At 41.0% G+C, this 17,049-nt stretch overlaps 1 protein-coding gene across 2 annotated transcripts; it reads right to left on the bottom strand.

Annotated features, from left to right (window-relative positions):
* Positions 1-1,760: 1,760 nt before the first annotated feature.
* On the bottom strand, positions 1,761-16,701 carry LOC148876970 (UPF0496 protein At4g34320-like). 2 transcript variants are annotated; one of them, XM_088948356.1, is made up of 2 exons: positions 15,019-16,701; positions 1,761-2,222 (listed from the first exon to the last, which is right to left on the bottom strand). In XM_088948356.1, exon 1 carries the CDS (start codon positions 16,156-16,158, stop codon positions 15,031-15,033), a length of 1,128 nt encoding a protein of 375 aa, XP_088804482.1. In that variant the 5' UTR covers positions 16,159-16,701; the 3' UTR covers positions 1,761-2,222; positions 15,019-15,030. The 2 variants fall into 2 exon arrangements, with proteins under 2 accessions (XP_088804482.1, XP_088804492.1); XM_088948366.1 differs by lacking the exon at positions 1,761-2,222 and adding an exon at positions 14,569-14,719.
* Between the last annotated feature and the right edge of the window lie 348 nt (positions 16,702-17,049).

Genomic DNA, 17,049 nt, shown 5'->3' with positions numbered 1-17,049 from the left:
AGGCTCCTCCACTAGCTACATCTACCATACTCCTATCCATAGGTTGGAGTCCTTCATAGAAGTATTGGATTAAGAGTTGCTCAGGCATTTGGTGGTGTGGACAACTAGCACATTGAACCTTTCCCAATACTCATATAGTGTCTCACCACTAGACTACCTTACCCCACAAATCCCTTTTCTAATATTTGAAGCTCGTGATGCAAGGAAATACTTATCTAAAAACACCCTATTCATCTCATCCCATGTACGTATTGAACTAGGAGGAAGAATATATAACCAATCATTTGCCTTATCTCATAAAGTAAAAGGAAAAACTATCAGTTTTACCTGTTCCTCAGTCATACCCTGTGGTTTCATGCTTGAACAGACAACATGGAACTCTTTAAGATGCTTGTGAGGGTCCTTGCTTGGAAAACCATGAAAAACAGGAAGCAATTGGATTAAACATGATTTAAGTTCAAAAGCTACCTCAAGAGTGGGATATACTATGCACAAAGGTTCTTGATTCATGATTGGTGCAACTAACTCCCTCAGTGTTCTTTCTCTATCAGCCATCTTTTCTTCTTCTTCAAAAATAGATCTATTACAATTGGTCAAGTCAATATCGAAATTCACCCTTGGAGGTGAACGACCCTTCCTTTGCTTAGCCTCTCTTCTCAAACGACGAGTTGTCTTCTCAATTTCCATAATATATTCTAGTTCACCTTTTTGAGAAGAACGAGTCATAAAACAAAAGAGGTTAGCACAAACGGAAGGCATGAAGCTAAGAAATTAAAATAGCTCCCCGGCAGCGGTGCCAAAATTCTGACAGGTTGTCGAAGCCCTCAAATTTAATTCTAGTCCCACCCTACGAATAAAATTGTAGTAACAGTGGTACCAGGTCGAATCCCACAAGGAGCTAGTAATTAATTTCTCAGCCAAATGCACAATTTAAAGAGTGGGAATTTCAAATAATTAAAACTCTAAATTAAAATAACAATTAACACAAAATAGCAAATAACAATTAACAAGGAAAATTTCAGTCTTACTAAACTCTAATCCAAGGGTTCAATTTGAGTCAATTGGTCACCGATCATAGGCTAAAAATAGCAATCTTGCAATTCAAGCATTTAACTTTTAGATTTATTGGGATAGCCATAATAAACCTAATACCTTCCTAATTTAGTTGACCAAATCCAACGTTCAATCAACACTTATCATTAACCGACTGGGCATGATAGTGTTCCATATCAATTAATGATAGCAATAAATTCTATGAAAATAGTTAAACCAAAATAAAAATAATTGAGATAGCTGCAATTATTAAATTTTGTTCCGTTGATTCCCTTTAGGTTAAAACATGCCAACACATTGGTCAAAGGCTGTTACAAACAATTGACCCACAAAGATATTGACCTAATTGCTACTTGTACAACTATTTGTGACAACTACAGATCACCAAATCATGGATAATCATAGAAAGATCAATATTAATTAATTTGTCAGATTAATCAACATCAACTTCCATAAAAAAATATGCACAAGAATAAACGAATACTTGAATTAAAAGCAAGAATTGAAATTAAGCACATAACCTCACGGTGACACAATTGAACCAAAAATTCCCCTTGAATCAGAAGAGAGAAGCTCAGCCACTCATGGTTGTCATCTTCGTCACTAAATTTTCTTTAGGAAAATAAAGGGGAACAAAGAGAAAATAAAGAAAAAGATGAAATTGTATTGAAAAGAGAGAGAGAAGTAGTTGGACGGCTGTGCATATGAAACGAACGTATATCTTCTCCAGCAAAAGAGAGCTATTCCTACTTATAAGGAGAAGTTTCCTAAATTTTAGGAGCTTCCCTAAAAAAATAATCTCCAAAGTTGAGTCATAAAACAAATAAAACACTTCTAAAAGAGTTGCCCACAAGATTAAGACACTTAATAGTTATTTCCTAATCCAAAAAGATAATAAAAGATTCATAAATCATCAACATCTCATTTCTTCTCTAGCAAGAATTCAGACTTGTAGCTTCCTTATGACGTGCCCGCGTTGTAATCGATGTGCGATTCTGATCAGCAGGCGACTTCAGCACACTTCAGCCATTACAATGCGCCCATGTTGTAATTATTGTGAGACTCTTTTCAATAACTACGCAGTCCTTTTTGTCCTTCATTCTTTCCATCATATTAAACTCCAAATTATGCTTCAAATCCTCCCTTTTTAGCTCCAATTTGATTCAAGCCTTCAAATAAACAACATTAACACAATTATCATCAAAACTACCTCAGATTACACAATTATTAACCAAAAACCCAAGGAAAACAAGAAAAATCACATGCAATTTGTCAATTTATCAATCCCCGATCATTACCTTTATCCGACAATGGGGCTGATTCTGTCACTATGATCACCCACTCAGATGAATTCTCAGACTGTCCCAGCATACCCAGGTTTTGACCCCTCTAAGGATCTCACTGATTGGCGCATCAAAGACAACACAATCTGACACCTAGTGTAGTATCATAATCGAGTCTAGGGGTCAGGTGTAACATTCCAGTTTTGCCCACTTATCACCAAGGTCCAGGGTAACACTAGAATTATGGTCTGGTTCAAGGTTTCAAGTTAAACCTACACTACATGTACCTTGGGTCTCACCTTAGCGGCTGAGACAGGCCATCCCAACCAACTTGGCGGCACATCAGTGTCAGCCTTATCAAAATAGATCTCCCTAGATCGACCCACTGGTTGTGAACATTCTAAACTAACACGAGTCTCATTATGTGCCCAGTTTAAGGGTATTACACAGAAACACACCTCAATAACATGAATCAAATATGTACATTATTCATTTACAATAAATGTCATAATGTACATCAATCTGATTGGAGCTAAGGGCATACACTATCTAACAACTTCAGCCCCTCCATGGTGTTCGTAAGAGCCACTGTCGTATCAGCATGGGCCAAGTACTTATGGCCCATGTACGTAGCACATCACACATCCATACATCACATGTAGGGATAAAATTGATCCAATCAATTAATATCTATAAATCCCATTAATAAAGCCCATTTTAATTCATAATATTATCAGTTAACATTATCTAGGTATATGGGTCGAATAGGGTTAGTAGTTTGGTCCATATAGCTTTCCTGCAATTAGTGGGCTTTAGCAGTTTTAACTCTTTAAAGTTGGGCCTTACAGGTATGGGCCGAATTAAATCTCATAATTAAATATCAAGCTCTTGACCCAAAAGTGGGAAATTAGGGCTGACAATCAGCCTCCATCAAACCACAGATTCGGTCCAACTAGTTTGGACCAATTTGGTTCAAATCGGTCTAGGGTTTGATTTTTAATTAATATCTATGAAGCCCATTAATAAAGCCCATTTTAATTCATAATATTATCTAGGTATATGGGCCGAATAGGGTTAGCAGTTCGGCCCATATAGCTTTCCTTAAATTAGTGGGCTTTAGCAGTTTCAACTCCTTAAAATTGGGCCTTACAAGTATGGGCCGAATTAAATCTCATAATTAAATATCAAGCTCTTGACCCCAAAGTGGGAAATTAGGGCTGACAATCAGCCTCCATCGAACCGCAGATTTGGTCCAACCAGTTTGGATCAATTTGGTTCGAATGGGTCTAGGGTTTGATTTTTAATTAATATCTGTAAAGCCCATTAATAAAGCCCATTTTAATTCATAATATTATCAGTTAATATTATCTAGGTATATGGGTTGAATAGGGTTAGCAGTTCGGTCCATATAGCTTTCCTGCAATTAGTGGGCTTTAGCAGTTTTAACTCTTTAAAACTGGGCCTTACAGGTATGGGCCGAATTAAATCTCATAATTAAATATCAAGCTCTTGACCCAAAAGTGGGAAATTAGGGCTGACAATCAGCCTCCATCGAACCACAGATTCGGTACAACCAGTTTGGACCAATCTGGTTCGAATGGGTTTAGGATTTGATTTTTAATTAAAAATTTAATTCAAGAAATTATATGAAATTAAAATTACTGATCAAAGAACAATCAAGAATCAGACTAGGGGTTGTTCGCACAAATCTAACCTGCAAAACAAATGTCAAAACACAGTTTGCAGTTTCACAAATTGCAAATCGCAGGTAGCGATTTTAATATCTGCAAAATCTCCTTCTGCGCCGCCATCTTCGATAAAGAAAATAAAATAAATAGAAAACCTAATTTCTATTAAAATTAGATATGATTGAATCCTTTACATTCAGTCTAGAAAAAAAAATATTTACAGACCAGAATGAATAGTTACTACAGAATCACAGATTTCTTGCGCCAATCAAGATTTCGATCTCCAATTGCACGAACAGCCCATAAATCAAGAAAATAATAAAGAACAATTCTAAATATAATCCAAAATTATAAAGATTAATTTCAGATCATTTGCCCTTTAATTGGGAATCGATTTCCCAGAAAAACACTAATATGTGCAAATCGGGTAGAACGCCTTCTGCCCATTTGTGCATGTTGAGATCTGATTTAATTTGGTTCAAGATTTGAACATGTCTCTGATACCACTGAAGGGATGAGAAATCCATCATATGGATGGCCGAACCGTGTAGGAAGGTAGGACAAATTTTCAAAAATCTCTCTCTCCCATGTGGGAATCACATTCCCTGTTTTAGAAAAATATTTTTCAAGGATCAATCTTGAACCAAGAACCGAATCATATCTGAACAAAATTAGTAGGAAAGGGATATACCTGATATGAAGATGCAGTAACTCCCAACGAAGGTGTTCACGCCCAAAGAAAAACTCCAAAGACTGCTCCCACTGAAGATGACACATCGAATGATGGAGCAGAATCAATAGGGTCCGTCCAACGAACCGAATTCCTCAGCAAGAATTCGATGGAGGTAGTGAGCACGACTTCTGATTAGCCTTTCTCCAAAGACTTATATCAAGACTCTTCTTGATCGCTCCTACAATGGAAGAGATCGGACTGGCTAGAGCGACAACTAGAGGAGAACACAGGGAGAAGATGGTGCAGTCACACTGTTGTTGTCTTCTCTCTAAGTGATCTGAGATCTGATCTCTGGATGTTGGGATGGACTGAATGGTTCACCCCCTCCTCCTTTTATAGCCTTAAAGAGAGCTCCTAATCTCATTAGGAGTTTCCTAATCCAAATCTGTATTTGGATAAGGAGTTAAGAGATAAGGATAAGTCCTTATCTTATCTGCAGATTAGATCAGCTCTCTCCTAATCTTATTAGGAGGTTTTCATATTCAAATCCTTATTTGAATCTAGACTCTCTGAGTGGATAGGGATAAGACCCTATCCTATCTGCTGATTTGATCCCAGATCTGCCCCCTTATTAAACTAATCAAATTAGGCCAGTTCGAAATGGGCTTTAAGCCCAATAAGTCTAAGTGCTCAAAATGCTTCCAAACTGCTGCCTAGTTGGGCTTCTTTGTATGGCATGGAACCCAAACATTGATCTACACATTAGCCACATGGGTTCAGCCCAGCCTCTGTTACAAGGCCTGATCGAATTCACTGAAAAGACAATGAAGCCCATCACATGGGCCTTGGGCCAAGCCACCTTATAAAAACCAAGGGAATGTGGGTAGATGCAAGATTAGCCCATCAGGTATAACCCTCAATGGCCTTACACTTAACATCTCAGCCCATAATGATCAAACACTGCCCGACAAGAGAGGACCTCTCCCTCGGTTGCAAGGAATAGTGTTGCACTCTCTACTCACATGGATCCCGGGAATTAAAACATTTTGCAAACGTTTAGAAACCATAATATATATATGTATATCTTTATATAAATATATTTTGTAAAACAAATTTCAATGGTTGAAATCAAATGCTGGTAGTTTTGGTTTTCATCAGGGAGAGTGCATCCCCGATCATTACCTTTGTTCGACAAAGGGGCTGATACTGTCACTATGATCACCCACTCAAATGAATTCTCAGACTGTCCCAATATACCCAGGTTTTGACCCCCTCTAAGGATCTCACTGATTGGCACATCAAAGGCAGCCCAATCTGACACCTAGTGTAGTATCATAATCGAGTCTAGGGGTCAAGTGTAACATTCCAGTTTTGCCCACTTATCACCAAGGTCTACGGCAACACTGGAATTCTGGTCCGGTTCAAGGTTTCAAGTTAAACCTACACTGCATGTACCTCAGGTCTAACCCTGACGGATGAGATAGACCACCCCAACCAACTTGGTGGCACATCAGTGTCAGCCTTATCAGGATAGATCTCCCTAGATCGACCCACTGGCTATGAACATTCTAAACTAACATGAGTCTCATTATGTGTCTAGTTTAAGGGTTTTACATAGAAACACACCTCAATAACATGAATCAAATATGTACTTTATTCATTTACAATAAATGTCATAATGTACATCAATCTGATTGGAGCTAAGGGCATACACTATCTAACAACTTCAGCCCCACCGAAGCCAACACTTAGAAGATTGGGAGATAGGCAAGCCCCAGCTCAGCCTTGGCCCTACTCTACATCGACAGGTCATCTTTCTATCTACTTAAGGGAAGAGAGCTAGGCGAGGCTCATTCCCCGCTTCGGCCTCTCCCCATCACAGGCCTCTTCGGCCTTGCCTAAGTGAATGCTTAAAAGGGTGTTAGGACAGGCAAGCCCTGACTCAGCCTTGGAGGCTTTGCCTCGGCCACCCCTTCGCTATCATCTTGACGTGCAAAGTAGAACAAACTGAAGGGAACTACACTTGTCTTACACCGCGATTTCCCTTTTGGAGGGGCAAAGACCCTTCGACAACAAAGCAAAAGCACAAGTACACAACAGGCACTCCATAAGTAAAAAGTTGCCTACTGATATTCATTCATTACAAAAATTTTGGCATTACAAAAAATTATCTTACGGCCCCTCAGAACAAATACAAATACAAAAAAAAAAAAATAGAAAGAATCCCGACTTAAGCCTCACCACCAGCTGGAGGAGGAAGTTAGAGTCGGCAGCCTATTTAGGAGTATCAGGAATCACCTTCAGAGATTCAACATCGAAGTCTGGAAGCACTACTAGGAGTGCCTTCTCGGTGTCCTTGATCCCGTCCAAATAAGCCCCGGAAGCGACATCAGCCAGCTCGTTAGCTCGCTTCTCTACTTCTTGGACTCTCTTCTCAACACTAGATGCCCTCTGCTCGGCCACGACAACCCTATTAGCTACCTCCTCGGCCCTTCGCTTTGCCTTGGCCGCCTACCTGTTTGCCTAAGAGATGCCCTCCTTGGCTTGATGGAGACACCGCTAGGCCTTGGAAATGAGACTTTTAACTCGAGCCCTCTCAATCTTCTCCTTGGCAAAGAGGTCATGTGTCTTCTTCAGGTTCTCCTCGGCCTCCTTGCGGAACTTTTATTCGTCCATGACGAACCGTTGCATCTCGTGGCACTTCTCCATGACGTTGGTGGCAGTTTGCTAAAGCTTGTCCTTCTCAACCTCCAGCTTGTCCATATTGACCAGGGTCAACTTCAGCCAACCCCGTAGACCAACAAAATGAAGGCAAACCTGCAACAAGAAAACAGTCAGACCTGCAACCGATCCCGTAGTCCCGTCCGTAAACTAGGGTCAGCTTCCTCACTCATAAGCAAGGGGAAACTTTTCTCTACAGGCAAGCTGGCTTCTCCCCACCCCGACCTGAAGGACCAGCCCTAGGGACAAGACAAAAAAGAAATATTTACTCTTCCAGTTGTTCACGGAAGAGGGGTTATCTACGGGCTTGGACTTGTAGGGTTGGAACTAGAAGACACTAGCTTTAGAAGAGTGCTTCCTCATCATGAAGATCGCTCGAAAGAGCTTCAGCGTCAGCTCCACCCCTTGGAGCCGAGCCGCCACCAGCATCGCCACAAAGGTTCCTATTGCACTGGGCGCCAGTTGGCTAAGGATAATCCCATACACCCTTAGTAGGTCAGAGATCAATAGATGAAGGGGGAACCGAAGACCGAATTGGAGGAAGTGCTAATAAACGCAGATCTCCCCCTCCTTGGGAGTCCATGGCCAATCATCTAACTCAGGCACCCTCACCCCATAGAATGAGGGGATAAAGTACTGCCTCGTCAGGGCCTTGACCTGATCTTAATCCAAAGAACCTCTGAACTCTGGACAAGAAGGGTCAGTCTCGACCACCACACTGGCAGCACTCTCAACCCTCCTCTCAGGGACGAGGTCTGGGTCCCACTCCCCCTCGGCTTGGGGGAACCCCTTGACCTCCCTCAGTGTCACAGATGCGACGCTCTCGTAGGAAGGGTCATTGCCTCAATGGATGCATTCGGCTCCCCCGGGGGCTACCCTATCTCAGAGCACCTCCACATCATGCCGAAGGGGCATGAAGAGAGAAGGACTTGGGGGTGAAAGAGAAGAAGGGGTTCAAGCAGAGCTCCCCTCCAATACATTTGGAAGTTCATAGAACTTAGGTCCAAAATCTGAGAAAGATATTGTTGGAAATTACCTAGAAAGGGAATGGAAGGAAAAGGAATGAAGGTGGAGTGTCGAGAACTAGAGAATTTGGGAGTTGAATTCACTCGAAGACAAAAACACTTGGAGGCAAAATGACAAGAATTCTGCTGTTGAAGCCACCACCTCCACGACCCAATCATGGCGCACCGCGTGACGCTCACCCTCGGAAGATGAAATGATGTGCTGGAAAAGGCTCAGACTATCCCAAATCCAACGGATGAGAAACACCTTTGCACCTGCGATCTAGCCGCGCCACACTCCTGAGCGCTCACCCCTGGAAGATGAAATGAAGCTCAAGACAGGCCAGCGAGTCCACCCAAAGCAGCTCGCCAGTCTGAGTGACCTGTTCTAGCGGATGTGCACATCGGTTCGACTGGAAAGCCATTTCGCACATGGACCCTCGGGCCCACTTTGGGCCCCTTCGGCTTCATAGGCCCTTGACCTAAGGAACCCTCGGCTTCATAGGTCCTCGGCCTCCCCTGGCCTTTGGCCCAAACAGGTATGCCTAAACATCTGTGCTGAGCGCGCCTTCCAAATCACCCAACCAAAGCAGTAGTGTCATAGATCACTCGTAGCCTTGGCCCGACTCATGAATACGAACTAGGCAGAGACGCAAAAGAGGATGCCATTGCAAGGCACACCTCAGCTGCCAGGCCCACTGGAGCTCACCATTACTACTCTCATTGACTGAAGCCGAATTCTTCTCCTCGGCCTCGGGAGTGGGGGCAAGTGATGTGGGGTGACCCAACCTAGCCCATTCGAGACTGGGAGGCCCAACCCATGAGCGCTAGAATAGGGAATTAGATCTACTACAGCAGGGGTTACCCTGCCCCATCATACGGAGCCAACCACGATGCGCTCACATGACCCTGCTAAACCTGCTGCATGCCGCCGTATGACTCCTATCTTAGGCATTCATCTCCACCTATCTCCAGGCAGCTTGAGTATAAATAGGGGTACCCCCCTCTAGGTAAAGGGGTTACAAACTCAAGACCCACAACTTTGTCATAATTGCTATTGCAATAACTGCTATATGTAGAACAAATATGAATTAAGTGATGCCAAAAAACCAAGGGATATTGATATCATTTGGTTTTCAATAATGATGCCGCTGGTTTCAACTATGATTGCTACTTTAGTGCTTTGTTGGTATATTCAACAGATAATCTCCCAATGATCGTCACATGTCATGATCTATCATCAATGTGGTGGTTTTATCATTCAACCCAGCATAGTGGTCCATTTATCATTTTTTAGTGGGATATTGTGCTAGTTGTTCGTTAGTAATTATATTATAGAATGATGTCTCCATTCATGACTTAGTTCCTAAGAAAGATAAGACAAACTAAAAGTTGAGGGGAAGTTCTTAAAGTAGATGAACCTTAAGTTCTCAATTGTTAGAGATGTCCAGGACTACCGGAGATGATTACCATCAACCAAAAAGATCAAAAATGCTGATAAGCATATATTTGTACATATTTTCATACCTCTAACTTGATGATTTTGGGTAATAATGTTTTTGGAATTAGCACGGTATTGCACTAATTATGATGAAATTGTCTTGCAAGATGATTTAGAGCTTAAATGTGCAATTTTAAGGAGTTCGATTTAATTGATCAAGATAATCATAGAGGAAGGACCATGCAGCAATGATGCTCCATGATATAGCCATGAAGGAAAGAATCCATTGAAATCGGATTTGATATGTATGCACAAAAATCGGGAAATTTCCTATTTTGATATATTTCCCATATTTTGGGCATAACTTTCTGTCTACAACTCAGATTGAGGTGATTCAAATGATTAATTAAATCTAAGAGATAGGGCTACAATTCTTATATTCATCACTCGCCTAATTCCTCTGCCAATCAAGTGTAATTCGAGCTACAAGTTTTGGGTCTGGTAGTTGGCAGTGCAAAAGAGATAGGAATTCAACTGAGATAAAGACTAAGAGTCCTAATTTATGTTGAATTAGGAGTCTACATTGAGAACCAATTGAGGGGAGAAGAGAAGAGGAAGCAATTTCAGCATGCCAGAGAATGAGAGGAAGAATCCAAATTCAAGAGGGAGAAAGGCTTAGTTGTTGCACTTGTCTTCTACCTTCAAAGGCTAAAGTTTTCTTCTTATTCTATTCATTCATTTATGTGTTCTTGTTGTGTTTCCCCTTTCATTTTCTTGAATATGTTGAATTTAATGATGTCTAGCTAAATTCTCTTAGCTAGGGTTTAGATGATCGGTTCTAAGAAATGGAGGTCGAACAGGGTAGGGCGTCAAGAGCATGAAGAGAAAGACCTGAAGGCAGAAATAGTCAAACTGAGTTGTCTTCTGTGTTGTATGTCTTTTTCAGGTCCGACCTGCTCTCTATTTATAGCCTTAAAGAGATAACCTCCTAATCTGATTAGGAGTCTCCTGATCCAAATCTATTTGGATCAGGACTCTTTAAGTGATAAGGATAATCCCTTATCTTATTTGCAGATCAAGATCAGCTTTTCCTAATCAAATTAGGAGTTCACTGATCCAAATCTCTATTTGGATTTGGACTCTTCAAGTGGATAAGATTTATCCTCTTATCCTTATCTGCTGATCCAAACCCAAATTCACCCCTTTTTAATTAATCCAATTAACCCAGTTCGAAATGGGCTTTAGGCCCATTAAGCTTTTAGGCTCACTTCCTTTTAATGTTGGCTAGCTTAGCTTTCTTTGTATGGCATGAGACTCTATCATTGATCTACACATCAACCACATGGGTTCAGCCTAGCCTCTATTACAAGGCCTGGCCGAATTCACTACTAAATACAGTGAACCCCTGAGTCCATCACTATGGGTTCTTAATGGGCCCAACATTTACACTAAATTGTCATTGGGTCCAGCCATCTTATGAAGGTCCAAGGACTATGGGCAGATGCAAGATTAGCCCATTAGGTATAACCCTCAATGGTCTTGAAGGGATAGGAAATCCATCATATGGACGCCTAAGATTGCGGAATAAAGGGGGCGAATTTCAAAAATTTTTTCTTTCCCTTCAACTGGGAATCGAATTCCCTATTTAGAAAATCTTATTTTCAAGGATCATTCTTGAACCATAAACTGAACCAGATCTGAACCAAAAGGAGGAGAGAGAGATAATACCTGATACAGGGAAATAATATCTCTCAATGGAGGTGTTCACGCCCAAGGTAGATACCAAAATCTGCTCCCACTGAAGATGGCGCAGTGCAACGTGGAGCAGAATCAACAGTGTCCTTCCTAAGAATCTGATTCTTCCCAAGAATCACCTGGACAGCTTGTTAGTACAACTCCTACCAATCTTTTCTCCAAAAGATTGGAATCAAGATCCAATCATGATTTCTCCCAAGGAATGGAGATCGAACTGCTATAGGCGGCGGCTGCAAGAAGGAGGCAGCTAAAGAGAATTTGCAGGGTGCAGAATTCTCTCTTCTGTGATCTCAGCTCTAAGGACAAGACTTGAGTCTGTTGAATGTGGTGTCTAAAGGCTGCCGCCCCCTCTTCCTTTTATAGACTTAAAGGGATCAGCTCCTAATCCCATTAGGAGTTGCTAACCCAAATCATATCTGGATTAGAAGTCCCTTTAAGATAAGGGATAATCATTATCTTATCTTCAGATTAGATCAGCCAGTTCCTAATATAATTAGAAAGTTTCCAAATCTAAATCTCATTTAGATCTTGGACTCTCTGAGTGGATAGGGTGTGGGCCCAATCCTATCAGCTGGTCTTATCTTAGAATTCGCCCCTTAAAGACTAATCAAATTAGCCCAGTTCGAAATGGGCTTAAGGCCCATTTAGGGTTATGTATTCATTAAGCCTTCCAAACTGCTGCCCAGTTGGGCTTCCTTGTATGGCGTGGGACCCAAACATTGATCTACGCATCAGCCACATGGGTTCAGCCCAGCCTTTGTTACAAGGCCTGGCCGAATACAGTGTTATGGACAGTGCACCCCCTGAAACCCATCAAATGGGCTCTATGGACCCAACACTTACCCTAAGTGGTCCCTGGGCCAAGCCACCTTGTAACACCCAAGGACTGTGGGCAGATGCAAGATTATCCCATCAGGTATTATCCTCAATTGCCTTACACTTAATCTCTCAGTTCATAATGATCATACACTGCCCGACAAGAGAGGACCTCTCCCTCGGCTGCAAGGAACAGTGTTGCACTCTCTCAAGTATGGATCCCGGGAATTAAAACCTTTTGCAAATCATTTTGAAACAATAATTTATATACTTTTATATCTCATATAAAATATATTTTACAAAACAAATTTCAACGATTGAAATCGGCTGTCGGCTGTCGGCAGTCTTGGTTTCCATTAGTGAGAGTGCATCCCCGATCATTACCTTTGTCCGACAAAGGGGCTGATTTTGTCACTATGATCACCCACTCAGATGAATTCTCAGATTGTCCCAACATACCCAGGTTTTGACCCCCGCTAAGGATTTCACTGATTGGTACATCAAAGACAGCCAAATCCGACACCTAGTGCAGTATCATAATCGAGTCTAGGGGTTGGGTGTAACTTTCCAGTTTTGCCCATCAATCTCCAAGGTCCAGGGAAATACTGGAAATCTGGTCCAGTTCAAAGATTCAATTAATCCCACACTGTGTGTGCCTAGGATCTCACCCTGGTAGCTGAGACAAGCCACCCCAACCGACTTGGTGGCACCACAGTGTTAGCCTTGTCAGGATAGGTCTCCCCAGACCGACCCACTAGCTGTGAACATTCTAAACTAACACGAGTCTCATTAAGTGTCCAGTTTAAGGGTATTACACAGAAACATACCAAGGGAACATGAATCAAATATGCACTTTTATTCATTTACAATAAACTCATAAAGTACATCATTTTGATTGAAGCTAAGGGCATACAAAACTGTCTAACAGGTCTTACACTTAACCTCTTAGCCCTTAATGATTAAATACTACCTGACAAGATATGACCTCTCCCTCGGCTGCAAGGTACAATGCTGCACTCTCTACTCACATAGATCCCTGGAATTAAAATCTTTTGCAAACAATTTGTGAAACCATAATATATAAGTATATCTCTATATAAATATATTTTGCAAAACCAAATTTCAAACACATTTGAAATCCACTACCAGCAGTTTAGGTTTCCACCAAAGAGAGTGCATTTCCCTAACAATTCACTTTGTCTGACAAAGGGGCTGATCCTGTCACTATGGTCACCCACTTAGGTGAATTCTCGGGCTGTCCCAACATACCCAGGTTTTGACCCCCTTTAAGGATCTCACTAATTGGCACATCAAAGACAACACAATTCGAGACCTAATGCAGTATCATAATCGAGTTTAGGGGTTAGGTATAACATTCCAATTTTTCCCATCTATCTCCAAGATCCAGGGCAATACTAGAATTTGGTCTAGTTCAGGGTTTCAAGAAAACTCACACTGCATGTGCCTCAGGCCTCACCCTGGTAGCTGAGACAAGCCACCCCAACCAACTTGGTGGCACATCAGTGTCAGTCTTGGTAGGATAAATCTCCCCAAATCTATCTAACGGCTATGAAGATTCTAAACTAACACTAGTCTCATATGTGTCCAATTTAAGGGTATTACACAGAAACACACCACAATAACATGAGTCAAATATGTATTTTATTCATTTACAATAAATGTCATAATATACATCATGCTGATTGGAGCTAAGGGCATACACTATCTAACAAAACATACTACAAATGATCCTATAATACAATCAATACAACCTTGTCTTTAAAGCTCTTTTTCTCATTAAAATTCACTTGGAGATAAGTAGAAGCAATAGCTGCTGAAACCATTTGAATGACTATCTTGTCTTGTTATTACTATAACTGTTTTGTCATTATCATCACTACTTTTCTTTTATTATCTACTAATTTTCCTAATTCCATGATAATGGAAGAAGAACAAGCATTAAGGCATGACACTTCCATAATTAAATTGCCCATACTGTTTCTCCTTGCTATTTTTCATCAAACTTAAGAGTTCAGCTATGTAGAATAGATGCCTAGGCAGTTGTATCTTGTATGATAGTATGAGTCCTACTTAATGGATTTAGTGCATTTCATAATCTTTTTGTTGTCATACAAATCATAGAGAATTACTACTTAAGAAATTGGGTTGGATGCTTTCTCCCAATAAGTTTCTCCAACTTCAAAGATATGTTGATAAACAGAAGGAATAACATATTCTAGGGATTTAATCATGTATTGATCTATAGCCAGGTACCTCGCTTACATCTGCATGGCAGTCAAATAAATTCTTTAGGCTTGAATCAAACCAAAAACAGTAATAAACATGGTTGTAAAAGAATGTACCACTCACCATCCACAAGTTTGTGAATCAAAGAACAATATTAATGTTAAAACAATAAATACATTTACACATGAAGAGATGAAAGTTGGAAACCATCCAAGTTTAGATCTGAAAGTTAACTTTTTTTTTTTTCCTATTATTCTTCATAAGGTAAGGTATTCAATTCAATAGATCCAAGATCCAGAACTTAACATGTATTTAGCTTGAAATCAATAGAGCATACCAAAAATCTGCATCAGTTGCTGGAATTCTTAATAATCCTCTGCAGGACTACTGTTCTTGCCCTTCTTATATCCCTGCTGCACTTGTCAGCATGCTCACCCAGATCCTCAATGCTCTTGACAAAAATCCCCAATTTCTTCTTGATCTCCTCTATTCCGAACTTCACAGCATCCTCTTCTCGAAGGGCAAAATCAGCATTTTGCATTAGAGCGTCCATCTCTATTTCCAGACGGTCAACAAGAACCCGAATGCTATCTAAGTCCTTGATAGCAATATAAGTGCCTGCCTGCATTGAGTTAATAACCTCTTTCTGCCCTTTCAATGCATTCTCGTAATCCCTCCAAAGTGAATCAAACCATTTACCCATCGATCCCAAAGGAATTGAAGTTGCAGCTGCCAGGGCAGCTGCAACAGGGGGTGCCGCCATGGCAGCAGCCACCACCGAGCAGATGAGAACAGCAGCAAAAGCCGCAGCAAAGATTATGCTTGAGACCTTTCTCCACGCCTTGACGGATTTCAACTTCTTATCGAGCTTCCTCTTCCGCAATAACAACTTTTCCAACATCAAAACCTGCTGCTTATAAACTGATTGGAAGACCTGGAAGAACTCCTCCGTGAATGGGTCCTCAGCGGCCTTGAAATTCTTTAATTCCTCCAATGTCCTCGAATGCTTCTTCTTCCCGTCTGCCCCATCTTCATCTTCAAACTGTTGAAGAGCAACATGAAGGATCAATTGGCTATCCCGGGCCCTCTTCAGGCATTTCTCGAGAGCAGTACAAAAATCTAAGGTTTGCAAACTGTTCTCGAAGTATTCTTCTACGAGTTCGAAGAGTTCTTGGTTCTTCCAAATATCTGTCTTACATTCCAAGATGATCTTGACAACTTCCTGGTTCATATCAAGCAGGCACCCGGTGACTTCTTTCAATGAGTGGAAGGATAGCGCTCGAACCTCGACGCCATGGGCCAGGGTGTTGATGACATGGTTCGTACGGGCTTGGAGGGTGCTGTCGAAGGTTTGCAACTCTGGGTCGAGCCTGCATGCTGCCTCATAGGAGCTCAGCTCAGCTGTGTACTGAAAGTTGGTATTGAGTTGAAGGATGGGCGGATTTTCGACAACCTTCTTGCTGAATTGGCCCCCCATTGATGCAGGCTCAAATCGAAGATTCAACTTTAGTTGAAGCGACGAATCTCGAGATAGTTTCTCACTTCGATTAAAGCCTTTCTAATAGAAAAGGAACTCGATTTCCAGCAAGAAAAAAGAAAGATCTATATAGGAGAAGAACCTGATACTGCTGAAACCACTTCTCTAACCTTTCTAATATGAACCACTATGAAAATAAATAAGAAAGGAACAATACAATTCATCATCCTCTAGCCAGAAATCCCCGACTTATTTGCTATGAAACTCGTTTAAGATTCATTTGTTTCATCAGACGTCGAGGCGTTTATTTATTTTTTAAGAAAAGAAAACGCAAGCAAATCAACAACAGAGAACTCAAATTCTTCAAAGCTAATCAGAAAGCACCAAAGGATGGAGCTTCTAGAACAGATAAGCGAAACGTGAGTGGAATGAGAGCAAATGTTCGAAATTTGGGAAGTAGAGGAAGTGATCAAGTTATACAAGTATATCAATGCATTGCGGCGAAAGCATAGTGAGAAAATAAGAACGAAGAAACTTGGAGAGAATTAAAACCGTTAGGAAGAAGACTTAAATAAGGTGGGTATGTTTGAGAATGGCTTGCACGCATGAGAAACAGAGAGACGGGAAACGGCAACCAGGATAGGAAATGAAGGAAGCAATGTCTTCTCTCTCTTCATTTCTTTCACATTTTCAACGCCAAATAGAAAAAAAGAAAAAGAAAAACAGTGTGCATAAAAACGTGGCCTTAATATACGGGGTTGAGTATTAGAGCGGGAAAACAAAGAAGTCCAATAGATAGAGTGAGGAGGAAGAAAGCAGAGGAAACGAGGTTTTATTAGTGGTGGAAAACAAAGAGAATAGGATGATGGAGAAGAATATGGGCAAATTTCT

The sequence above is a fragment of the Nelumbo lutea genome, chromosome 1 (genome assembly GCF_056320005.1).
Source record: "Nelumbo lutea isolate HS-2025 chromosome 1, American lotus-T2T, whole genome shotgun sequence".
Classification (NCBI taxonomy): domain Eukaryota; kingdom Viridiplantae; phylum Streptophyta; class Magnoliopsida; order Proteales; family Nelumbonaceae; genus Nelumbo; species Nelumbo lutea.
The sequence above is the reverse complement of the archived record's forward strand: the minus strand, read 5'-3'. Positions and strand labels throughout refer to the sequence as shown.

Bases quoted from the DNA above. Each gene is read 5' to 3' on its own strand.
- LOC148876970 (XM_088948356.1), bottom strand. From the start codon at position 16,158: ATGGGGGGCCAATTCAGCAAGAAGGTTGTCGAAAATCCGCCCATCCTT.